This window comes from Botrytis byssoidea (assembly GCF_014898295.1).
Source record: "Botrytis byssoidea strain MUCL 94 chromosome Unknown BBYS_003, whole genome shotgun sequence".
NCBI classification, from domain to species: Eukaryota; Fungi; Ascomycota; class Leotiomycetes; order Helotiales; family Sclerotiniaceae; genus Botrytis; species Botrytis byssoidea.
Window position 1 is genome coordinate 2,191,721 of NW_024065844.1, and position 25,020 is coordinate 2,216,740.

General features: G+C 40.6%; 8 protein-coding genes across 8 annotated transcripts; 3 read left to right on the forward strand and 5 right to left on the reverse strand.

Moving 5' to 3' along the window:
* Nucleotides 1–449: 449 nt before the first annotated feature.
* On the reverse strand, nt 450–2,520 carry EAE97_002075 (uncharacterized protein; the record flags this gene model as incomplete). Its single annotated transcript, XM_038872586.1, has 10 exons — nt 450–624; nt 684–1,189; nt 1,243–1,266; nt 1,321–1,435; nt 1,487–1,583; nt 1,640–1,723; nt 1,779–1,962; nt 2,033–2,161; nt 2,224–2,328; nt 2,380–2,520. The coding sequence occupies 10 exons, from the start codon at nt 2,518–2,520 to the stop codon at nt 450–452; spliced, it is 1,560 nt and encodes a 519-aa protein (XP_038737144.1).
* A 2,094-nt stretch (nt 2,521–4,614) lies between these two features.
* Nucleotides 4,615–5,970, reverse strand: EAE97_002076 (uncharacterized protein; the record flags this gene model as incomplete). The annotated part of the gene is made up of 4 exons (XM_038872587.1): nt 4,615–4,955; nt 5,019–5,213; nt 5,303–5,843; nt 5,902–5,970. 4 exons carry the CDS (start codon nt 5,968–5,970, stop codon nt 4,615–4,617), a joined length of 1,146 nt encoding a protein of 381 aa, XP_038737145.1.
* A 1,292-nt stretch (nt 5,971–7,262) lies between these two features.
* Nucleotides 7,263–9,033, reverse strand: EAE97_002077 (uncharacterized protein; the record flags this gene model as incomplete). The annotated part of the gene is made up of 4 exons (XM_038872588.1): nt 7,263–7,875; nt 7,925–8,671; nt 8,758–8,815; nt 8,865–9,033. 4 exons carry the CDS (start codon nt 9,031–9,033, stop codon nt 7,263–7,265), a joined length of 1,587 nt encoding a protein of 528 aa, XP_038737146.1.
* Nucleotides 9,034–10,031: 998 nt separating this feature from the next.
* EAE97_002078 (uncharacterized protein) lies at nt 10,032–11,871 on the forward strand (the record flags this gene model as incomplete). Its single annotated transcript, XM_038872589.1, has 3 exons — nt 10,032–10,413; nt 10,465–10,711; nt 10,764–11,871. The coding sequence occupies 3 exons, from the start codon at nt 10,032–10,034 to the stop codon at nt 11,869–11,871; spliced, it is 1,737 nt and encodes a 578-aa protein (XP_038737147.1).
* A 451-nt stretch (nt 11,872–12,322) lies between these two features.
* EAE97_002079 (uncharacterized protein) lies at nt 12,323–12,701 on the reverse strand (the record flags this gene model as incomplete). The annotated part of the gene is made up of 3 exons (XM_038872590.1): nt 12,323–12,373; nt 12,431–12,450; nt 12,512–12,701. The coding sequence occupies 3 exons, from the start codon at nt 12,699–12,701 to the stop codon at nt 12,323–12,325; spliced, it is 261 nt and encodes an 86-aa protein (XP_038737148.1).
* Nucleotides 12,702–13,902: 1,201 nt separating this feature from the next.
* On the forward strand, nt 13,903–15,651 carry EAE97_002080 (uncharacterized protein; the record flags this gene model as incomplete). Its single annotated transcript, XM_038872591.1, has 2 exons — nt 13,903–15,069; nt 15,139–15,651. 2 exons carry the CDS (start codon nt 13,903–13,905, stop codon nt 15,649–15,651), a joined length of 1,680 nt encoding a protein of 559 aa, XP_038737149.1.
* A 1,882-nt stretch (nt 15,652–17,533) lies between these two features.
* Nucleotides 17,534–18,595, reverse strand: EAE97_002081 (uncharacterized protein; the record flags this gene model as incomplete). Its single annotated transcript, XM_038872592.1, has 2 exons — nt 17,534–18,449; nt 18,504–18,595. The coding sequence occupies 2 exons, from the start codon at nt 18,593–18,595 to the stop codon at nt 17,534–17,536; spliced, it is 1,008 nt and encodes a 335-aa protein (XP_038737150.1).
* A 4,048-nt stretch (nt 18,596–22,643) lies between these two features.
* On the forward strand, nt 22,644–23,525 carry EAE97_002082 (uncharacterized protein; the record flags this gene model as incomplete). Its single annotated transcript, XM_038872593.1, has 1 exon — nt 22,644–23,525. The coding sequence occupies one exon, from the start codon at nt 22,644–22,646 to the stop codon at nt 23,523–23,525; it is 882 nt and encodes a 293-aa protein (XP_038737151.1).
* Between the last annotated feature and the right edge of the window lie 1,495 nt (nt 23,526–25,020).

Here is a 25,020-nt window from a genome sequence, read left to right on the forward strand (position 1 = left end):
AGTTGGGTCGGATATATTCAACTTTAGGAAAAGTAGGAGTTTGAAAGAGATAATCTGGAGTTTTGATTACATATGATTGATCTTCGGATATGACGAATGCCTCACAAAAACAAAAATAAACCACGTATTGATATTTTATATTTGACTTAAAAATCAAATAAAAATCAAGGACAATGGCTATATATCTTCTGGTGAATCGGGACAAAAGGAATACAAATGGGATTCCGGCTGCAAAGCTCTTTAGTTTTACATTTATGCAACTTATTTATCATCTAATGCAGGGCACCTTAGATTATTTCCAAATGTGTATAGTGTAGATAGCTAAGTCTCAGTCATTGAAAAAATTTCTGCCAGATTAAATAAATTCCGGTTGCCAAATATATACAGAAAGAAGTGAATCCAACCCAAGTATGAGTAGATTTCCATATTACCGTATTATTCATTACCATCTATCCACTCTTCTCAAGCTTCCTCAACAAGACTCTCGTTCCATGTCTTGGTATCACCATTGTGGTATATCCCATGGTAAGTGCTTTATTATCATCCGCCAATTTAAATTCATAGTTGGTCAACAAGTGCGCCAAAATTTGTTTCAATGACGCGCTGACGTACCAACGGCCAGGACTAGGGAGATGTTAGTTCTTGCACCATCTTCAAAACGAATCAAATATCGATTTACTCACCAAGCTTTCTTACTAGCTCCCCAAAATGGAAATCCACTACTAACATCCGTATACTTCATCCTGGGTTCCTCTCTCCCTCTATCCTCCGGTAATACAAATCTGAAACCATCAAAAGTCTCCGGATCATTGTAATACCTCGGACTCTTCATCAAAGCATCCTGAGGCACCGCAATAATATTCCCTTGCGGAATCGTTTCACCACTTGAGAAAGTGAATGGTTTCATAACTTTACGTTGGATAGAAAGAGCATCTAATGGGTTCACACGAGCTGATTCGCGGAGGAAAGATTCCATCAAAGGCATGTTCTTGTACTGCATTTCCTCGGGTAAGGATAGCATGGAGCGGATCTCTTCAGTGAGTGGTTCGATGTATTCTGGGTGAAGACAGAGGTTGTAAATTGTGAAAGTCAAGACTAGAGGAAGTTGATGGGCGGAGGCGAAAGTGAGGGCAATCATTTGCTGTACGATACGCTCTACGGTGCGTTGGCGGGGGGTTGTGGATGATTCCTAGAAGAGATTAGTAATTTTCGGCCAGACAGTATGGAAATTGAAATTCTTACAATGACCCATGTTATGCAGTCAGACTGTGATTGACAAGGTTAGCAAGCACTTTTTGAAAATTCTCCATGATAGCTTACGGGTAAAGTTTTCTTCTCCTCGATATCTCTGAGACGTTGGATAACCAAAGGTCTGATATGCCCGGCTATTTTTTTCATTGCACCACTCCAAGCCATGATTGCGGGGCAGGCGTATCTAAAAAGATCAGAATTGGACATTTCAGAGTGCAGAAAATGGGGTGCTCACGGAATGATGAATGCAGGCATGTAACGACAGAATTCCATAGACAGAATAACATCGTTCGAGTATCGTAATACGGCATCAACATAATCTTGGTTGTTAGCTAGATATTCGTTAGTGAAACTAAACATCAAACAAAATCCCGGCGTATAGACGCACCAAGTTCATCTCCAACAAGCACTTGACAATTTATTCTCAAACCGATAGCCTCAGACAAGCCTAAGACAGAAACTGAAGTCCAATCTAGGTCAAGTTAGCAGAGCAATTTCTCCTAAGTAGTTTCCACTGAGTTCGCTACCATTGACAGCTTTGCCTTTTGACAAAACTTTACTAAAAGCTTCCTCAATCTTTTCTTGAATCCTGGGTCTCAGAGCGGGTTGATTTGTTCTCAGAAGGAACTTAAGAACACGTCCTGGTATAGTGTCATGAGGATCAATTTCTCCTGTCTCAAATCCATAAAATGTGTATTTCGCTTTGACTCGCTATACATCACATTAGCTCAACCCTCATGGCACAAGTAACTTTTTCTCAAAGAAGACGGAGAAGACATACATCTTCCATAGCATCATGTAGGGACAAATGATCTTGAGAACTCTCATTTACCTCCGCGATGTGTGCCTCAGATGACACAAAGACTTGATACTCGTCGAGAGCGGGAATGGCAAATGGTTCTCCTTTGGCCTACAATCCAGTTAGTTTTGGATCGGAAATAGACTTGATATTGGGATATCAGAGTTCAGTACCTGATCATATGCTTGCTGGATGATATCTGGAGCACTGAGAACATATTTTATGCTGCTCAACCATTTTCCCCAACGCAACTTAGGTCCAGAAATGAGTATGTTACGCTATCCAAGTTAGTGATCGTTGACATCATGAGAAGATGGGGGAGGACTTACAGGACGATTGCGGTAAATAGATGCTGTGACATAAAGTCTATTCAAAATGATCAAAATTACACAAGTGTCAAATACCACCTCTGAGGTTATTCTCCAAGCGCCCGCTTGAGAGCGAGCTAGGTCAAAAAGCTCCTGGAGCATTTTGATGATACGAGTCGCGGTATGAAGATGGCCGACACGAAAGATCACGAGAAGAGAACCAGATGTATACTGCGTGGCAAATGTTCGAATTTGATTCCGAAGAACCAATTCCCTAATTGGGAAGGGTGGGGGCGTAAAATTGTGACTTCACATCAGGCAGAACAGATGAAATTACCTTACCTTACTCTAAGCCGTGCCGCGATAGCAGACATACAATCGACGGCGGTGAGATAGAAATAGCCGCTGCCAACTTTTACAAGTGATGAACCGATTGTGATATTAAGTCACATCAGTGCCGGAAGCACCATAAACTCCGACATATTCCATTAGATAGACAGTTTATTAAAACTTAATCGTTCCTTCACCCTAAACAGGCATAACAATTCGATAGGCGGGGCGGATTGCTCAGAGCATGAAATATAGCTTCGGTAGTCAGCCCGTTTTAAGAAATTCGCGAGGTTTTAGTGGAGAAAAAGTTCGTACCATTGGGATGAATTTGATCCGTGTTGCATGAAGTATCTTGAAGCCTACGATAGTGCGATAAAAAAACTCTCGGCGTGTGAAATATGTTTTAGTGTGTGTGCGCATCGATTAAGCGCAATCGATTTATCTCGACCATGTTCCTGGAAATTGCGCACATCTTCTACCGGAGGATTCTAACCTGGAGAGATTATGTACCGTGAAACCCGTCAACTTGGATGTCATCACAGTGGGATGAAATATCGTTGGTCGAAATAAATATCGAATGGAATATCTTTTGTCTGGTGCCACGTGCGGCTAATGTGTTATTTGACGTTCAGGGGTAATTAAAAAGTGTGGTGGAGAATATGGCACTGGGTTTTCATAGTCAGGGTTGGGAAACGATGTTCTTCAAAGGAGTCAAATTACCCATGGTGAAGAATATGTCAGCGTAGCAGTTAGCAGTGGTACTCTATCCTGTGTATCCAATCCCCTTTCAGATATAAAAGTATGGTTGCAATGGGTATAACGTACGTCGACATAGCGTGGGGACAGGGACTGAACACTGGTATTGCAGCATTGGTGCATTTGATATTATTTCTCATCATACAGGTATTAATCTGTAGCGTACATGTTATGTAAGAGTGGGATGACTGGCGTGGCGTGGCGACGTGGTTGCATTGCATAGTTGCACTACCTTGATAGCTTGACTATACATAGAACGTTTGAAGTAACATTGAAGGGATTGATTTCTAAAATCAGCATTTAAGTTGAAATTGCTGATCAGTGATCAGCAGTTCCTTGCACTTCTGTTTAATCAGCCCTCGTAAACATCTCAAACAGCTCAGGTTAGCGAACGTTTAGAAAAGCGGTTCTGTGTTTTTGTGCTGTGAGTCTAGCCGAGCTGAATTCACCAAGCAAGCATCTAGCCTAGGCCAGGTCAGGGGTGCTTTAAACCAGGGTATGCGGGGTATGCATGCGCCCGGGATTTCTTCGTAGGGTGCGGATATTCTCCAACAGCATTACTTGGAATGATTCTAAGGAAAATGATGCTGTTAGATTTTCTTTCGAAAAGATTTCCAGAATAGGTGTTCCCTGCGAAGTGTAAACATATGAGAGGGAGGAGTCGATTGAAGATTCTGGGGCAAATTGTGGTGTGATTATTTATCTATGGCAAGACCACCAGTAGGTATACGGACGGAAGGGTCACTCCAAGAATAGATTTAGAAACATCTCATGATAAATTTGATCGATATATCTTAGGAATAATCGTAATGTTTACTTAAAATTGAACAATCATAAAATAGATTCTGGTATCAAATGATTGAATAATGAATTTGTCGAAGATTTTTAAAAGTTGAGAAGTGTTCTACTAGGCTATTCATCCACTGATGGACCAAGAAATAATCCGATCACTGTGACATTTCGAAAATCGAGGACCAAGATGAGAATCATATGTAAAAGAATCAAGAATCTGGGTATTTGCTATCTAAAATTTTAAAATGAATACAGAACAACCCAAGCCCCTAAGAAATTCGTAATGAATCCGTTACGCATGTTATAATCCTTTCCCCAACTGCCAATCATTCCCACATAACCCATAAACCATACAATATATAAAACATTGAAATTGAACTAAACGTGTTCATAATAAGTTCTCTCGCGCTCTGGTGTCGTCGCGAGCTCATGAGTAACCTCATATCGCTGCTTGACCCTGACATTATCCAATGGAAGAATGTTTTGCTCGCTTGTTACACTGCTTCCTCCGTCAGTAGGACTCTGGCTGTTCTTCGAATCCCCCGTTCGCATATAGCTGTCTCGACCGGTAAATGTATCAAGTGTTACCCTCAATCTATTTTTTCTGCTGTTCTTGGGGTAGATTTCGGAGCTCTTTGGTGGAGTATATTTGGATGGCTTGACATTTTCTTCCTTTGAGAAGAGACCGCGAATAGAGGCAAGACAGACAACAACAATGGCTGGAAGAGAAATTTAAGTTAGCTTAACGATTCAAAAAGGATTGTTTTAGAGAATTAACTTACCAATTGTAGTCTCAATGGCTGACCACATGTAGAGCCAAGAGGTATCAGGCATTCGGGTCAATGAACTAACAACTGTAGTTCGCACGATGGCGAAGATGACTGTGATAAGGGCTAGAGAGAAGATGATACCGAAAGTGATCTTTCTCTTCATCTTCATCTGTGTACCCCACAACATACTGATTGGAATGATCATAACTATGCAGGTTAGTCAAGTCTAAGACAAGGAAAGGAAAGGAAAGGAAAGGAAAGGAAAGGAAAGGAAAGGAAAGGGAAAGTGAGCTTACTCAAAGCATCGGAGACCACATCCCAAACACAGTTTAACTTCAAAGTGATTTGTTGAAAGTCTACCGCAGAGTCTGTTGTACATTTTGTTTCGATTGTAGTCAATGGGACAAACAAACAATGATATTGAATTGTTCCAATGCAAGCAAAGTAGGTGCAGATAGTGAAAATAGTGATTGGCCACCATAGGAATTCAACCTTTGCAACATGGGATCCAAGTCGTCGAATAAAGAGCAAGAAGGAGAACTTGACAGACCACAAAGTGGAGTAAAAGAGGATGATGACGACTCCAGATGCTTTGGAATAAGCCTCACTGTTGGTAACGAAATCCGCTCCAGGCATTTTGATCCCAGCTGACACGGCCATGAGGTCGAACATTGCTTGGGCATGAATCTGCCATAGTATTGCACTGGCAAGTGCGAGAGCTAAGGCCAGAAAGGCAAAAATATCGTCGTTATAGAGGCTTTTGAAGCTCTTAATTCTAGAGAATGTTCGTAAGGCCATACAAATTGCAGCTATTGCGAAACCTCCCCAGATGACACCCTGAATGGTTGTTAGTTGAGGCTTCCCCAGCATCCGTGAATACAACAAGTGCACGTACCAGGAAGGTTTTCATATCAACCTTTGTTGGCTCAACAGTGGCCACTGAGCCCGAATTAGAAGTAGACATGGTGTATAATGAGTAAACCTTGAGTAACTTGGTTGTCTATACTGAATCAGTGGAGGATGATTGCCCACGGTACAAAAGAAGAAAGCTTGCGTTTTAAACTCTCGAACATGGACAAACGTAGTGCTTATCTACTGCCACTGGTTACAGAGATGCCACATGGAAATCAAATAAGGATGGGGGCACAGAGGTGGGGATCTCTTTCATCACAGCCTTTTAGGATGGGGTCTCCGTAAGTTCTATTGAATCTGCCCACTGTGCCATGCGTTTGTTACTGCAAGGTAAGCCCTAAATTAGTAAGGTCGTAGTTTTCGCAATACATTCTGCCAAAATTTCTGCAAGAATCTCATGGTCAGTCGTCTATCTCACGGCCAAAGCCTGTAGAGACCCCAATTGCGTTAGCCGCCGAGCTCATTACCCTGTTTGGTCGTGAATACCCCTCCAGATCCTTGGTTTCACTAGTCACAGATTTAAAAAATTACCATCACACAGTATCGCTCTGCCAATTCTTTATTTATATGCTTATCGAGATTTGTGACAGGAGGAGTCACGGAGGAAGCGTGTCTAATTCTCATTTCCAACCGCCTGGATGTGAGATCGACGTGTGCCTTGTGGCCAGTGCGTCTAATTTGTGCAATCACATAGGCCAAAAATTCACCTGCCTAATTTGGGTCTAGCTCCGTCCAAGCATGGTTGAGTGTGATACCACCATGTATGTCGCATAATTCGCATGCGGAGAATTTTAATCGTCGGTAGCACGATTTGTGAAGATTGTGCCATGTTTGTGAAAGCCTATCATTAAAGAACAAAGTTTTGGGCTTGAGGTACCATGGTTTTGAAGGAACCGTTGCGCTGGGTTCACAATCCAATCCTACCCGCGCATGTGTATGAATGATGTCGATACTTGAGCGGCCCGTTCGTCTGGCAGATTCCCTGACTAATAATATTCAATCGCTTAATACCGACGTCTAGAATGGCATCTAAACGAGACGCAACAAATGATGGCCTTCTAACGCTCTCGCGTGCTGTATCACTCTATGTTACATTAAAGCCATGTCATAGTGTGGAAGAACTTTCAACGCAAATCAATGACGCAGAGAAACTCGATTAGTCAAGTATAATACAGCAATCTCATTATCAGTATGGCATTAAGGAAAAAAATTAATTGTTTGATGAAATTCAATTGTTCCTCTCGGCGGTCAAAAAGTTGTTAAAAATATGTACATAAAACAGAGAAGAAGCTGTAACAAGCATCTTATGAAACCCCCTCATTGAATCGTTCCTAATCGTCCCTCTCAGTATAGATTATACTTCTCCCTTTCGGTCAAATCCATGAACACATCCATGTTTTTCACTGGACCTGTAATTCCGAGCGAAGGTGTGCTCTCATCCAAGACCGGGAATTTTCCATTTATCCCAGGTGCCAACTTAACATCAAATCTTCTGAAAATGATAGCAACAAAAGCGTAAACCTGCTCCTTAGCCATAACACGCCCAGGGCAGTAACTGATTCCACCGCCAAATGGGCGGTAAGAAGAATGTTTCAGCATGCCCTTATCTCTAACAAATCTCTCTGCATCAAAGTTCTTATAATCTTGACCCCAGACACTTTCGTTCATGTGTAGTTGTCGGGAAGGCATGAGAACATTAGATCCAGGTTGCATTAGCTTGTTACCGATCATGGTTGGCTGTTTGACTTGACGACTCATCATGGCACCTCCGTTCAAGCGTAGTGATTCTTGGAATGCACCATCAAGATTGGGAGAATTGGCACATAGATATTTGATGTCAAGCTCGCCGTCCTTCCAGCCTGCTTCCAATTCGTCGCGAACTCGCTCCATAAGAGGTACGTTGTAAACAAGATGAGCAATAAGCCAAAAGGAGATGTTGTACTCATTTGAGTTTGCACTATTGTTTGTTAGGAGTTATTCTTGTACATAGGAATCAATAAACTTACGCCCAGTAGATCAATAAAAGCATGCAAGCTCTACTCTCGATATCAATACCAACAATTTCTTGTGCCTTTAAAATCGTCCCAATTCCCCAAGCTTGACCCTCACGCTCCTTTTCTGGAAGGCGAGCAAATTCAGCCATTGTCTTTTGCATTGTTTTGCGGGCTTTGGCTACTTTGGCTGAGAATATCTCGGGAAGACCAAAGAAAACCATCCAGGCACTATCATTGAAGTCCAACATATGCTGTACAATATCTGGATTGAGCTTGTGGAGAGCTTTGTCGAACATGGAAAAGGTTGCGGCTTCCACAAGGGTAGATCGACAAAGAGCTTTCAATGAGACCCGGCGAGTGAGACCATTCCTGCTCAAGGTACAAAAGTCCATTTTTGGTGGTTGGAGGGAGTCTTTTAGTGACACGATGAATTTCTCTGACATTTCGGTCATGTGCACACCAGGGAGTAATTGTGCAATGTAAACTTCCTCAATGAGTTTGACGAGAGACAATTGCTTTGGGTTGACTGGATTTTTGTGCATATAGCATTTGTCTCCAGGAATGGGTACATGCCATGCTAACTTCAATGCTTTGCCAGTGAAGCCAAAGTTGGAAAGAATTTGAGACAAGTGACCATCCCAACTCAGGGTGGCTACATTCCTGTAGACTTCTGCGACATCCTTGGGGCCTGTGACAATATAGAATAATTGCGAAGCAACTTGAAGTGCAAAGGGCTCGTGAGTTCTGCCAGTATAGTCTCTGAAATACGGGTATTAGTCTTACATTCCAGAAGAGATGAGCATATTAAGACAACTGAGAAGATGAAAATGAAAACGTTAACGTACAAGCCACGCTCAATCAAACTATCAGAATTCTGGAAGAAGCTGAGACTGTGTCCTAGAACTAGATAGTGTTAGTAAAGGTTGAAGTAGACAATTAGAAGATCACCTACTTGGGATCCAATATGGAAGTTCGACGGGGTCTTGTGGTCTAAGGTATGGCCGAATGGTGAATCTCCACAAACGCCACGAGAGAAGCCAAGTGCCGAATAGTGCTGCTGCGAGGAAGTACTGTGAATACTCGCTTGTGGATACAAATCTCCAAGCTGCGTTGAGAAACATTGTGAGATAGTCTACTCTCTGAAGAGCTTTGTGGACTTGAAAATTTCTGGAGCAAAGATGATATGCGGGTGAAAACGAAAGAAGTGCTTGATGATCTCTTCAATTGGAGACCCAAGAGGATCGACATAAGTAGATATACTTCCTCACTTTTGCCTCCTCCACTGTTGAACATGAGAGATTCAGCCCCCAAGACAGGAGTTTGCCGATACTAGTCGCATAGTGCTGATTGTACTATGGAGTTCTTGTTCAAATTTCCAGATGCGCGGTCCCCAGATTGGTCCATCACCCAGGCGTCAATTTGATATTGAGAATCTGCCTTGAGATTCAATCACAAATCACTATCACGAACTATCATGATGCGACATTACCCAAATGGGACATTTCCCGGTCGTTCATACTTTACGAGATCAAGGTTGTTCTGCATTGACCACCTCTTCACATCAAATTTATATTGGAAGCTAAAATCTGCGCAGTAAATTTTAGTGTCACATCAGGTGACAGGGGGGTCTAAAAATTCTCCCCCTTGTCGAATTCCATGTCCACAGTCCACAGTGCATGATTGTAGCCCCGTAGATAACTTGCGTGTCAAAATGACGGGAGAGATAGGTACCAAGCCGGATGGATATACATTGTCTACCCTCAGGCTTCAGCATAACTTCGCCTCTTATGCTGAGATCAGCTAGAAGCGATACCATCTCTAATTAGGTGGGTTAGGTGGTCAAGCCTTATACATTTTTGGAGGTAATCATGATATCCGGCAAAACACCCCCCCCCCCCCGCTGAGCAAACGGTGAAGGCTGTTTGTCACTCATGCCATGCCATGCCATGCAATCTCTTTTCAACCAAAAATGGAGAATGGTGGGTAGAGGGTTGACAAAATTCATGAGGTCCAAATTGCTGAAGTTTTACATTCATCTTTGATCTCATATACAAAAGGCATTTTACGCCACCAGACGAAACATTCACGACTTCAAGTGGTTCTGAATCATCTACCAGCCATGACATTGAATCAAGACGTAGCTCTGTCCAGCAAGGACACTGTCTCTATCGATAAAGATATGGGCGCTGTGGCCATTACGGATGTTCCAAGCCCCGCAAGCCTCCAAACATTCGATTCCGATGAGCTTTTTCTTCACTCATGGCGTCTGGCGGCTGTCATTGGGTCTTTATGCTTGGGAATCTTTCTTCTAGCATTGGATATGAATATTATTGCTGTTGCAATTCCCAGAATTACATCTGATTTTCATGCATTGAATGATGTGGCCTGGTATGGTTCGGCATATCTTCTTACCGTTACAGCATTCCAACCTTTGTTTGGTAACCTGTACAAATACTTCGATCCTAAGATCGTTTACATGGGATCAATAGCTTTATTTGAATGTAAGTACTTTCACCTTGCGGGTCGATTCAATGGTATCTGACATGAAATAGTGTGTTCTATATTATGTGCGGCAGCCCCTTCCTCCAGTGTTCTCATCGGAGGCCGATCTGTTCTTGGTTTCGGTGCAGCGGGAATCTATCAAGGAAGTTTGGCCATCGTCAACTTTGTGGTTGAACTCGAAAAGAGGCCTATGTACCAAGGCATAGTCATCAGCTCTTTTGCTATTAGCGTGTGTATTGGCCCTGTGCTCGGTGGGGTCTTCACTGATAAAGCCTCCTGGAGATGGTGCTTTTGGATGTAATGGATTCTGTTTATCCTTGAGATTCTACATTCACTAACCAAATTATAGTAACGTACCTATGGGCGCTGTTGTACTTGTTTTTATCGTACTATTCTTTCGAATCAAAGGCGTACGAAATTCGAACCGTGCCTTAGATCTTCCAACAAAATTGAAACGTATGGATATTGGCGGAGTCCTACTATTTCTCGGAGCCATATATTGCCTTCTTCTAGCATTGCAATGGGGTGGGCAGACTGTGCCATGGAAATCATCCAAAGTTATTGGTCTATTCATTGGCTTTGGCTTACTCATGATATCCTTCGGCATCCTACAATGGAAACGAGGCGAACATGCCACAATTCCCTTGCGTATTCTTCGACAAAGATCAATTCTCATGGGCAGCATATTCCTCATGACATTTGGCATGATGAGCTTTGTTTATGCCTATTATCTACCCATTTACTTCCAATCCATCCAAGGTGTTACAGCAATCCAAAGTGGTACCCGATTCATCGCGATAGTCCTTCCTCAAATCATTGGCCTGTCACTTACTGGAGTTGTGGTTACAAAATGGGGATACTACGTTCCATATATGATTCTTGGAACGATTATCGCAATGGTCGGTGCCGGCCTCCTTACTACGATTGATACCAACACATCCACGGTCAAATGGGCTGCATACATGGTAATCAATGGATGGGGAACTGGAATGGCACAGCAGCTTCCATATACCGCACTGCAAATTGTTTTGAGTGAAGAAGACGCTCCTACTGGAAATGCCATTGCGGTATTCATGTATCAGATTGGTTCTTCCGTCTCTGTCTCCATCGCACAATCTCTCTTTCTGTCAAGACTACAAACCAGCGTACCAGCTCATACCACTGCTGTATCAGCAGAAGCAGTTATTAAAGTTGGCGCCAGTGGCTTACAGGATTTAGCCGGTGGCTCGGAGATTGTGTTGACTGCCTTGAGAGAAGCATACACCATTGCTATTAGAGATGCAATGTATTACGCTTTGGCGGCAGCATGTTTGTCTTTGCCATTTGCTTGCGGAATGCAATGGTTCAACCTCAAAAAGGTCGCAGAGGAGAGAAGAAGAGAAAAGGACGAGGGGAAGTCAGTTGGGCTAGAAAACTCGAACATGATGAACAGTGTCATTGGTTCTGAGAAAGTTTGAAGTGTATGAAGTGTATCGATACCTAGATAAAGATTTTAATAATGTAATAGATGAATTCTACTATGCTATATATTCCTTGAGCGAATCTTCAGATAGAAACATTGACTTTGCTTTGCCTTGACCAATTTTCACCAGATAGATTAGATAAAATTTCATGAGCATAATTCTTCGTTTCATTCTGTATGTTGCTCTATGGTGATGCAGTTGATCTGTAGTTTCATTCATAATTCGTAATTCCTGTTGCGCCATCCGAAATGCAAATTTGTCCGCCCAGTTCCTATGACCTATTGCCATCCAGCCCATCCAGCCAATGAAAGATCAGAATGTAACCCAGACCCAGACCCTAACCTAAAACCAAAACCAAACCGTAGCCATGATCGTAGCGATATTCCATATTGCCTTCTGCCTGCATCAACGCCATACCAATGTTAAGACCCCCTTAGGTCGAAACTCACAAAACTACATATGTAGTTGGTCGTCTTCGAGAATACCAAATTCCCGTCTGATACTAGTGTTAGCTTCAAATATCTACGAATGCTTTCGTCGCCATAATACATACCAAAACGCAAAGTATAGTATCTAAAAGATCTTAGTTAGTCAAAATTTCATATAACCAAACATAAAAAAATCACAAACTCACAATCTAACCAGTCCAAACTTTCAACCGCGAATGCCGCCTTTGCAACTATTCCGAGAATAATTAAAACGATGCACGATATCTGAATTGGAGAATTGTGTGTGGCTTCGGAGCTACCAGAGTATTGGGAAGTAGCAGTTGAGTGTTGAAGTTGGGTGAGGCGCTCATCGGCGAGGAGAGCGGGGAAATGCATCTTGGAGTAGGTATAATTACGTGCGTATGGATGGGGTTCAGGAAAGAATACCCTTTTCAGATATGATAGCAAAGTACTAAGTATTTGATCTATTGTTATACCTCTGGCTTTTTTAAGGTTTCCTCAGATTTAGAAACGGCGTTTCGAATAGAAACTTGGCGTGGCTTTCTTGTGATATGATGTAGATACCTAGCAACAAACAGGTACAGCCTAGTTGGTATCAGATGTCAGATCATCTCTGGACACGGCTGAGCACGGATAGAGGGAATTGGCGTATGGTAAATTTAGCGAAGCCACATGTGCGTGAGCGGGGGCGGGTAGCCTAGCCTATAGCACAGTGGATAATTTAGTGTACGGAGTAGTGGGTAGTGGGTAGTGGGTAGTGGGTAGTGGGTAGTAGATATAGCCCCGGCACAGTGATTAATCGCATCACAGTGAATGCCCCAGTTATTAATGACCCAGTAAATATAGGCCCCCAACTTTGATTCTGCGCCTTTACCGACTATCGTTCACAGCGTTGACGAAATAGCTCTCTACCCCATTATTGAGTCTCTGGGTTGAATGACTGGTATCGGTAAACTCCATAAACGGTATCTAGTTGCGTAACTACTTGAACGGTGATTTGCTCCGGTTTCTGCTTGTGATTTGGGGGCCGCAAATACATGTGCCGGCTATGCAACGGCTCGTCAAGTGCTGATGTCTCATCTTATGTGAGATTTAAAGATCTTATGTTGGACATTTATTATTGACGGGTACTCCCTTATGTTACGTTATTAGGACTAGAATGATTTCGTCTATGAAATATCTAATTATATACCTGGGTGAAAAAAAGTATAATAGATAATGGCTCGCGAATAATTTGAACGACAACATCACATCACCCCATAATTACAAGCAAGATGCTTAGTAGCTTTCCTAAACCCTTACAAGTCTAGACGCGAGGTAGATTTCTCTTGACCATCCAATGATCTTCATGTAATTTGTTTTAAGCGCTGTGCCTCTTGACTGCTTTCACTATCATTTCAATTCATCAATTGTGGATACTCCCATACGAAAAGTCCCATATTTCCATTTTCGGGAAATGGGCCCGAACAATTGTCATCAATACCAAAGCTTTGAAATAATTCTCTTCTGGTTTGTGAATATCTTCCGTCTTCGTCAGTCAAAGTTGCTGCCTTTTGTTACTATTCAGTCGACAATCATGGCTGGTTTTTCGTTATTCTTAGGTTTCATCATCCCGGTGGCAGGATGGATTTCATACGTACTGTATTCTTTGGCCGTCAACTACAACAAAGCTAAGAAAACTGGTCTACCCCTCGTTATCTTGCCTATTGATTCCGGTAATCCACTATGGATGGCCGTTGACACCAGGATCTTACCATACTTCAAAAATCTACCCTTCACCAAAAACTTCACTCGTTTCAATTATCGAGGATGGGAAATTCACGACCGATACAAAGCTCACCAGGAGATAGGCGATGCTTTTATTCTCGTGACTCCGGGCAAAAACTGGCTACAACTTTGCAATGCAGAGACTTTGATTGACATCAATGCACGTGGTAGAGAATTTACTAGACCAACGGAGATGTTGGCGATGTTGAACGTGTTTGGACCGAATCTCGGAACGACCGAGGGAACACAATGGCAGCGTCATCGCAAGATCACAGCCACTTGTTTCAACGAGAACAATAATGAAATTGTTTGGTCGGAAGTCATTCGTCAAGCTACCGGAATGCGAAAATACTGGTCATCAAGGTCCTCCATCAATACCATTGGTGATGATGTACGGACATTGTCATTACACGTGATGTCTAGTGCTGGTTTTGGAAAATCATATCCATATCAGGGAGCAGAGGAAGAATCTGACACTCAAGGCTCTGCTAATATCAGAGATGCCTTGAAATTGATTTTGGACAACTGTATCGCTTTGGTTGCATTGGGTCCAAAGAATTTGGATAAATGGTGGCTACCAAAAAGTTGGAAGCCACTTCATGAAGCAACTGTCACATTCCAAAACTATATGACAAATGCATACGAAGAAGGAAAGAAAGCTGCTGCAGACGGGAACACACATGGAAATAACTTGATGAATTCACTTGTACGTGCATCTCAAGCGGAGAGCAAGGAAGCTTCAAGCCAAGGTGGCTTGACGGAACAAGAAATTTACGGAAATATCTTCGTCTTCAATTTCGCTGGTCATGATACCACGGCTAATACATTGGCTTTTGGTATTGCCTTGATTGCTACTCGTCCTGATGTTCAGGATTGGATTGCCGAGGAGATCAACGAGGTATTTGGTGATCAAGACCCAGAAACTTCGAACTACGCAGAAATATTCCCTCGTCTGAAGCGTTGTTTGGCGGTTACTGTAAGCCAACATACTCAACTATTTCACCCGGTTCACAACCGTTTTAACTTATACTGACTTTTCTTATAGTACGAAACAGTTCGTCTCTTCACCCCCGTAGCCATCGTGAAAACAAGCGGCCCTGAGCCCCGTGAACTTAAAGTAAACGACTCAACTCACATCCTTCCACCCCACACTATGATCATTCCAAGTTATTCAGCCATGCACACGCATCCCCGTCATTGGGGTTCCAATTCTCTTGCTTGGGAGCCTTCTCGCTGGATCATCCCCGCTTCAACATCATCTTCAAACCCGGCTACTGAAACCTTTTTGGAATTTCCAAAGGCAAATAATCCGTTCATTGCTTGGTCTGGTGGTGCAAGAGTTTGTCCAGGGAGAAAATTCTCGCAGGTTGAATTTGTTGGTGTCTTGGTGGGTCTCTTCAAAGATTATAAGGTTAAGCCTGTACAGCTTGAGGGAGAGAGTGAGGCGGATGCAATTGAGAGATTGAAGTTGTTGATTAAGGAGGATACTGGGTTCAGATTGCTATTGCAATTGTTACATCCCGAAAGGATGTTCTTTAAATGGGAGAAGAGAGTCTGATTGCCTTGTGTGCGGGGTAAGGAGATGTTTTTGTAGCAGATGGAAGAGATATATATGCACTGTAATTATTTAGTTGTAAAGGTATAAAAGGCACATCTTATTCTGTTCAATATGTACATCGTAACCTATCCCCAAGGTGGATACGGAGACACAGACTTCGAGTCGTCTACTGGGTGAATTACAACTCGTGATTTTACAAAGGTTTACCTCGAGCCACGCAGATCTTTGATCTATTTTTCATCGTCGATAATTCGGACTTGTTGCCGTTTATGAGTACAATTTCGCTGCCTATCTGCATGATCTCTTCTCAATCACGTTACTATCATTGTCCATCTACTCTAACCTTGAATTGCTACAGATTTCCCGTTTCAATTTTCGCTTGTGTTACAGATATCACAGGGGAAATAAATTGAAGAGACCTAATCAACCTTCCCCTCCTCCCTCATCATCATCCTTTGAGTGATTTCTAAATTCTGTGTTTTTCTTAACTCTGAGATAGTAGGGTCTTTTATATCTCGCCTTCGTATTTACATTGCACAGTCGGAAAGAATGTAACCTATTTCCCAGATTATCTTCATGGAGCGTTGTAACCACCAGTGGGTGCATGGACCGACGGGACACTTCTCAATTTTCAATATTTTTCATAAATTCATTCTTCAATTATTTGATATCAGAATTCGTATTTTGATTGTTTCATCTCTATTCAAGAATTATAACAATTCCTAAAATAAATGATTCAATATATCAAAAGATATTCACAAGTTTATTTTTGTACTGTCCCGTGAGTCTGTACACCCACTGGTGAACCTAATTCTTCACACCATAATTCAAACTTACAACTGTCTAATCTTCCTAGCATTGTCTTGGATTTCTGACTATATAAAGTTCTAGAAGCTCTTTATTTTTTCTCTTCTTATGGATAAATATTTCGAAATAGAAGTACTGCGAGGGAAATTCTTTGATCATTCTCACATCTCAATGTTCAAATTGCAAATCCATTTGGTTCATGGATCTGGAGAAGTGAAGTAAGTGGTTTCACTCCTCGATTTTTACATTTATATTGTCACACGTTCATTCTCGCTGTCGTCTTTATACAATCATATTTTGATCTGGATTTATAGCACCATTCTATGTTGCTCCATCCTATGTCACTTCGAATCGGAACTACAATAGTTCAAAACGTCAAATCGGTAGAAGCAGACCCGATGTATACGAACGGAAGTAGCAGACTTATCTCCGAGACTCCCAGTACATTGGCATCCTGTCATGAGCTAATTATACAGCTCCATATACTTCCCCCCTTCACCCAACGCATCTCTTCTTATACATCTTGAAACACCAAATGGTTTCCGCAATCTCTTATTCCCAACGAGGAAGTTCCCAAGCTTTTATTGCTTGGAGATTAAGTCATAGTGTTTTTTACTCTGTCTGGTCGAAATAGATCTCATTCTTTTTGTAGAATAGATAGTGGATGAATTATTGACACAAGCGCACAGAATGATTACGCTTTCCGAAAAACTGAGCTATTGGTGGCACCTAGATATTTCTGAGAGCATTATAGCTGATGTCCAATATTCATGCCTCTATCTGGACTTGGAACTGAGCAGTAAGCAATCTTAGTTCAAGTACGGTTTATATTTCCGTCGTAGAAATTTACAAGCAAGTCAATACAAAATTCGACCCGAACCAACATCACATCACTCATTCTCAAAATTTGGGGCTATTGAAACTTCTATCATTTCTAAACGCTAGTTTGTACGTGTAATAGAAAGACTGCAAAAAGAGTCTCCTATTCAAAAAAGGTATATATACATTGAAAACCAAGCTCTCATTTATCCATCCAAATCAATCTCCTGTCGTTTTGAGCAAAGCACTAAAATGCTTATGCGTCACAGCTCTCATCATCAGAAGCAGCGGCGGAGGTAGCGGCTGGGGCGATAGATGTGATCATGGTGGTTGGGGCAGCAGTTGTGGATACTACGGCACCGGCTGCGCTTGAAATGGCAACGGATGAAGCAGCGGAAGTAACAGCGGCGGCCGAGCTAGCAGCGGCACTAGTAGCAACAACGGCGGCGGAAGAAGCAACGGCGGAAGTGGCGGAGGTGGCGGATGCTACTCCAGATGCGGCTCCAGATGCGGCTCCGGTGGCGGCTCCGGTAGAGTTGTACATAGCTGGACCGGGGATAGTGTAGGTGAGGGAAGAGTAGATGTTGACCAAGATACCTGGGTCGGTAGCAGTGTAGAGAGCCTCACCGAGAGTTCCCTTAGGAGCGAGGGTACCGGAACCAGAGACTTCCAAGTTGATACATTGAGGGTAGTTTTGAGCACCATCCTGAGATCCGGCACTGTGGAGAGCGATAATCTCATGACGAGCGACGTAGTTTCCAGGAGCGAGATCAGCTGGGATAGTTGTGGTCCAGGTGTTGTTGTTGGCAATCATGTTGTCGGAAGCCCAGGTTCCGGGAACAGTGGTGTCATCTATCAAGCCAGCCTCGTCAATCTTGAAGAACTCAAGAGTGGTCTTGTCAACGGTAGCACAGTCTCCGTTGCAGTTGGCAAGGTAGGTGATGACTGGACCATGATGGGACTCTGGCCAGACAGTCCATTGGAAATCAATGCTATCACCAGCGGCGACCTTAGCTGAGAGAGCAGCGTTTTTACCGTCTTTGGCACAGATGATATCACCAGTGGCATAGGCAGATGGTGATGTGAATCCGAGGTCAAGGTTGGTGTCAGACCAACCGATAGAATCAGGTTGTGGGGTTTGGTATGCGTAGCTGACGAGCCATCCAGTGTAGCTATGTTGAGTCAATATATAAGTTTTAAGATGACGCGGGAAAGTTTAAACTTACTAGGTTCCACCAGCTACAATACCGGAAACATATCCGTGAGCAGAGACTGCGGCGACCATGCCGGCGAAAGCGGTGAGCTTAGAGAAAGACATCTTGATTGATATTTTTTCGACTTTGGAGAGAAAAAATGAAGGAGTTTGATAATCGAATGGTAAAAAAATTCACAAAAGAATTTGAGATGTTAGACCAGCTGAATGAATGTAAAATGCTTAAAGCAAAAAGAGAGTGTGGAAGAGCGAGAAGAGAATGATAGAACTTGAATGTACAAAGGCTTGCTTTGATGTGGTTGAAAGAAGAAGCATTGAGGAGAGCGAAGTCGTCGGAATATATAAAACTTCGAATAATACCCTTGTACCCCATTCACGCCATCGCGATATAGGTAGACGCTCTACCATAGTCTGTATGTATCTAATCCGTACTTCATAGCCTTGTCATCTGGTTGACAATGAGTGCCAAGAAGTCGAGAATATATTGACTATGATGCTGTTTTCATACCACTTTCATCTCTCAATTCCAGGCGCTTCCAAAAGGGATCAAATATTGTTTGTCAATGGGGAAGAAGATATTAATTCAATTGGTGGAACGAATTGAATTTGGAGGAAAAAGACTAGGATTACCCGCATTTCGAAACGTTTTGGGGCTCTTGGAGCGTTTTAGATTAACTGCAGGCGTGGCCGCAATCTCGTTAATCTAATGTTCCGATCTAGGTGTGGTAATATTTTACTCCTGATGTTTCGAATGTAGCTATATCACTGTTTCTTTTATCATCGTCTCCAGTGTTCATGACCTCCTTGATTCATTGTTCATCTGGTTTTTCAATCAATCGAGATGTATTTCCGTATGCCAAGCATAATGCATTGGATGAAGTTTTTGAAGCCTCGGAATCTTATGATACACTTGTGACTGTGTAGTGAAATATTCGCTAACTGTTCTACTGAAGGTCTAATTCCATAAAGTACACCAGTCTCTCGATGAAGAATTAGGTTTGCGATAGAATGAGATACGCAACTTTGCGAATTAATGTTCCGATGGCACATAACGTATTGCACAGATTGAGAGCCAAGGCCGTTATATTAACACTGACTCTTTCAATCCTTCCAAAAACTTATAACACTCGATAAGATGGAGTAAGCTTGCCAACCTAATCGCGGAAATGAAGAGGAATCAAATAGATTAGATGAGGGATCGGGGTGGATTGAAAAAGAAAAAACGCGTTACGAAAGTTTATTAATAATCCAGGGGTACACCCGGGTTTCCATTTACAGCAAAACGTCTGGTTTCTAACCAATAATGTCAGCAAACGATACCTTGGCATATGGCTCTAGCGCCCTATTGATTGATTTTCTCCGATTGGTTGTTCAAATGTTGGTGTTGTTCAAACGGAATTTATAACCGATATCCCTACATCGTGCACGCCCCTGTATCGTGCACACTTTATTTCTTTTAAAAAAGATATTCTAAATTCAATATATAATTAATCAATCATTAAGTTCTATTAATAATTATACATAATATATTATATTACTATTTATTTCTTATAAAGTAATCAAAATATAAAAATAATTATTATATATAATATAATTTCAATATTAAAATTATTAATACAAAAATATTATATATTAATTTATTCATTAATAGAAATAGCGAAAATTGATTTTCAATTTCTTTTTTATAAATTTGAATATATTTAATATAAAGAAATAAAAAAATCAAGTTTTTATATTATAAGTTTGATATTATATCAATATATTATTTAAGTTTTTATAAATAATCTTTTTTTTTAAAAAAAATTGATTATAAATCAAGTATTTATAATGATTTTTAATTTTTTCAATTATATAATATATAATAGATGAATTTTGATTAGAAAACTAAAAATACTATATTTTTATTAAAGATATATAGATATATTATTAATTATTAAAAAAATTATAAAAGTAAATATTAAGGATTATATAATTAATAAAAAATATTCAAAAAAGATTTTTTTTTAAAAATTTAAAAACGGAATTAATTGAATATTAATAAAAAACGAATATATTATAATAGTAAAATTATAATTAATAATTTAAAATCTGTAAATTATAGAAATATTATAAAATTTGAGGATTTGTTTTTAAAAAATAAATTCTTTTAAAAATAGATTATAATATTTTTTGAGTTTTTTTAAAAAATAATAGATTTTATTTATTAAAATTAGAATATTTGATTTCATTTCTTATTTGGTGTTTATAGATTAATTTATAATATATAATTATAGTTTTTAATTAATTTATTAGTTTTTAATATTTTATTATTATTATAATTTATATATTTTCTAATATATAAAAATTCTATTTTCTAATTAAAATCCAATAATAATTTCAAATTCTTAAAATCTATAAAAAAACATTTTAAAATATTTTAAAAAGAATTTTTAAATTCTTTTTATTTTTTTGAATATTATACATATTTTTGAAATTATATTTAAAACTTAATTTTTTATATTTTTCAGAATTTCAAGCTTTTTTTCAATAATAACAATATAAATTAATTCAAAAAACTTTATTTTTAATAATATAAATTTATTCTAATATAAATTTTTATTAAATTATTAATATCTTAAAATATTATTTTTTAAAATCAATTAATATTCTATTCGATATTTCAAATTTATCAAAAACTTATTATTATATTTAGCTGATCTTTAATCTGTTTTTTATAAATTTTAATATTATTATAAGCAGTTTTGGATTTATAATCAATTTTTAATTCAATAAATTAAAGCGTGCAAGATACAGGGTCGTGCACGATGTAGGGATATTGGTTACTCGCCTAACGTTCAACGTCAGTTTGTAGGTAGGCGTGATGTTTGTCCAAGTCTGATGAGATGAATGAATGAATTGAAACAATCATCCACGCTGTGAAACTTTTGATGAAGAATAATGTCGTCTCTGAATGGTACCCTCGAATGTTACCCTCCTACATGTAGAATGAACTATATGAATCTTGGTAAGCGCTTAATCCCGTTCCAATTAGTAAAGGCTTCTCATTCCACCCTTCAAGTATCCTCGAAACGCCCGTAAAATGCGACAACATCAGGTCGAAAGGAACGTCCCGCATTGTTCCTACGCGTATCGATGATTGACAGGTAGAACAAATGGCTCTGCGATTTCACCAACACATCTTGCAAATATTTATTGGCTACGATGGAAATGAGTACCCTTTTATACAAAAATTCAACCCATACTAGATATGGTGGATCCATTACATTTATCTTGATTGAGAGTCGTAATGCATACGTAACCTCCTCGCTGAATAATATCATTAGCTTCTCATATTTGCTCATACGTGCTCCCCTCTGTCGTTCATCACATGACTACATCCCTGGGTCATCTGTGTAGACCACATAAATTCTGTCATCTCTAGAGTGCTATCACGCCGAAGAAATGTTCAGTCTAATTGCTCTGCCACTTTTTCATTCTGCAATTTACGTACCACCGGAAATTTCCCTGACCATGAGTCAAAAGTCGAGTGAGAGATCTCTGGCTACAGTATTTATAATTAGCTTCTAGCAATTGCCATGAAGAGAATTTCGCTGGTCAAGTAGGCCTAGCCAAAGAGCCATTGAGGACTATTATGGCCTTTAGAATTGGCTGGACGAGCCGCGGACGACCAATGTGGCGCAATTCTTGAAAATATCGAATGAAAGGCACGAGGAACGTTGTAAACTTTCTGCTCGGTGCTAAATGAAAGCTACATTATTCCATTTCCAGATGTTTTCGGCCACTTTTCGGGACTCTAAGGTTGAGGATCTGTAGACGACTCAATGGCCTTACAACTGTTTCTCTCAAATCTTTGGTCAGTCTAAATGTTTATATCTGCCTGGCCACGGACCATATCTGAAGAATTGGTTGTTGGAAAAGTAGTCCTTCAAGCAACAGGATCTCCAAAAAGTTTCACAGAAAGTTTATAATACAGTAACGTGTACCTGTATAGACGTCTTTCTCCTCAAAATTTTTTATCTTCGATTGAACGAAATTTAGAGTGTTTTCATCTCATCACGCATAAGCTTTTTTTGTGACCGCTTCTTGCCATTAGTACACTTATTAGCTTCTATCCAGCATTTTATATTGAAATCCATAAAAGTAACTTCCAACAATGACGACAAAAAGCCCAGATCTTCAAGCGCAAATTAGCGCTACACAGAGGAAGAGGCGGGAAGAGAAGACGGGAGGTAGTGGATCTCTATTTTTGGACGAAATAAAACCTGATTCGGGGCCAGTTTTGGCACACCCGCAACCAAACAGGAATAAATACACAGTCGCTAAATTCTCCAAGGACATTGACCGTATAGACCTTGAAGCAAGCCACGAGGATAAAGCTGATTCTGAACCGGGTGCAAACGAACACTTGGCTGCCAGACGTAACACTTCACTTCAACAAAAATCAACTCCCAAACCAAAAGCACCCTCGACTCTGGTCCCTCCTCAAAAGCAAAATAACCACAAAATTCCGAGAAAGGCAGTAACGCCAAAACCAGTACTCGGAAGTAATGTTAGGCATCCCGGCGAGCTTGATTATGGTGAAGTCCTTGCAGCCCAAACATATCTCAGCTCCCAGTCTCTCTCAAACGTTGCAACACCCTCGCAGCCTAGATCACAGCACAAAATTCCAAATATACCAGGAAAGAGACCAAGTCATCATGGAGCCCACAACAATATAAAGATAGTTTCCAATGACAGTCGACCTCCAGACAGAAGGAATCCTCAGAATAAAGAAACCATTGTTCCTAAAACAAGAGGAAATCCGCGTCTGCCGCCTCGTATTACGCACACAAATCACGGATCCTCCGCTTCTCAACAACATCCACAAGTGCCACGGCCGAGGGCTGTAGCTAGTCAGCATTCTCGTCCCACTACCAGTGGTATGCAAGACTCTAGACAAGTGAGAGCCTTAGCGCCCAGATCTCATACAAATCAGAGGAATGATAGTGAGCCTCTAGTGAATTCCAGCTATCCTTCTGACAGGTTCGCATCATGAAAGGATAAGCTACATTTACGAGCGTGGCGAAAAACAGCAGTGATATGACAATTTCTTGAATTTTATTCCTGGATCACACAGAAGCTGAGTCGAAGAAGATGGCAGACTAGAGTCTGATTGCATAATAACAAACGGATCGAAGTCACATTGTAAATGACCAAAATGTTATGATTGTAGATGATGTTGATGTTGACTTTTATATCTTCGATAGTAACTGATGAGAATATATTGAAAATTTAATGGAGTTTCTCTATTATACAATTTGTGAGCCCCTAAGATTTCCTACACAATTCCCATGTGGTATCTTCTTTAAATCCAGGGGTTAACCCTCGGAAAGAACGATTAAAAGACCTTGGAAGAAGCAACCTACAAGCTCAGAGCGAAGTATACGGAACAATAGAAGTTTTCATGATGGTGTCGATGGTCAATAGGGCGATAAAATCATTTTGTATTATTGTAACCATGGCCAATGTACACTGCAGTACCTCCATAATTTTGATGGATCATCCTATGCACTTCTCACAAACCCAATAGAGAAGTAGTCGCAAATCAAATACTTCGAAACCAACCTCTCGGGTCTATAAAAGTCAAATGCGATATAAGAAATTCAATACCACAAAGTGCAAGATCAATAAACTCATAACCGAATTTTGAACAATGGGGCCATTAATGGCCAAGAAGTGGACAAAACTATAACCAGCGCCAAGACCAAATCATCCTCATACAAAATGGACGAACACCCCAATAACAAAATCAAACACTTCAAAAACTTCTATTCGCCAGAATAATTCGTATCGAAACATAGAGACCAAATACTTGTCGCGATATTAATGTGTACATCAAACGTCTCAAGACTGCCAGAATAATGGGGAATGGCAACTCAAAAGATAACCACGGTCTGGGAGAAACATATCTACATCGCGAATACGAATGGAACACTTGTATACTCAATATTCGAAAGACTACATGTTAAGAGATTAGGAACTTTTCCGTAGGAAGAAGGTAGTCGAAGTCAAGACAGGCAATCATTCTTCCGATATGAGACCATCACCATTACAATGACGAAATCCTTCCATACCGATCTCTTGATACGAATCGACTGGATTTAAATTGTTTTATGCAATACAAAATGAGTCTAGGCGTTCACGGCAATGTTAACTCCAAAATCTACGAAGTCTTACATGGTCGATTCGAGATCCCTTGGGAATTCGTATACATGTACTCGAGCGCCCTTATGCATGCCGCAATATATGTTGCTCTTCTAACACTTTAATTTCAAGTATTTCGATGCAATGAGTGCTAGGAGATGATGTTGATATCTAGGAACGTGGTCGAAACTTGGCGTCAAATTCTTCCTCCCCAGTAGGTAGCTTGTCCCTTGTAAATGTTCCACGATGTGAAGATGCTGCAGATTAAACAAACACTCCAGGGAGCTCGAGAACCATCTCCAAGACTTGACCAGCAATAAGATCATGCAGAACCAACCTCGAAGCGT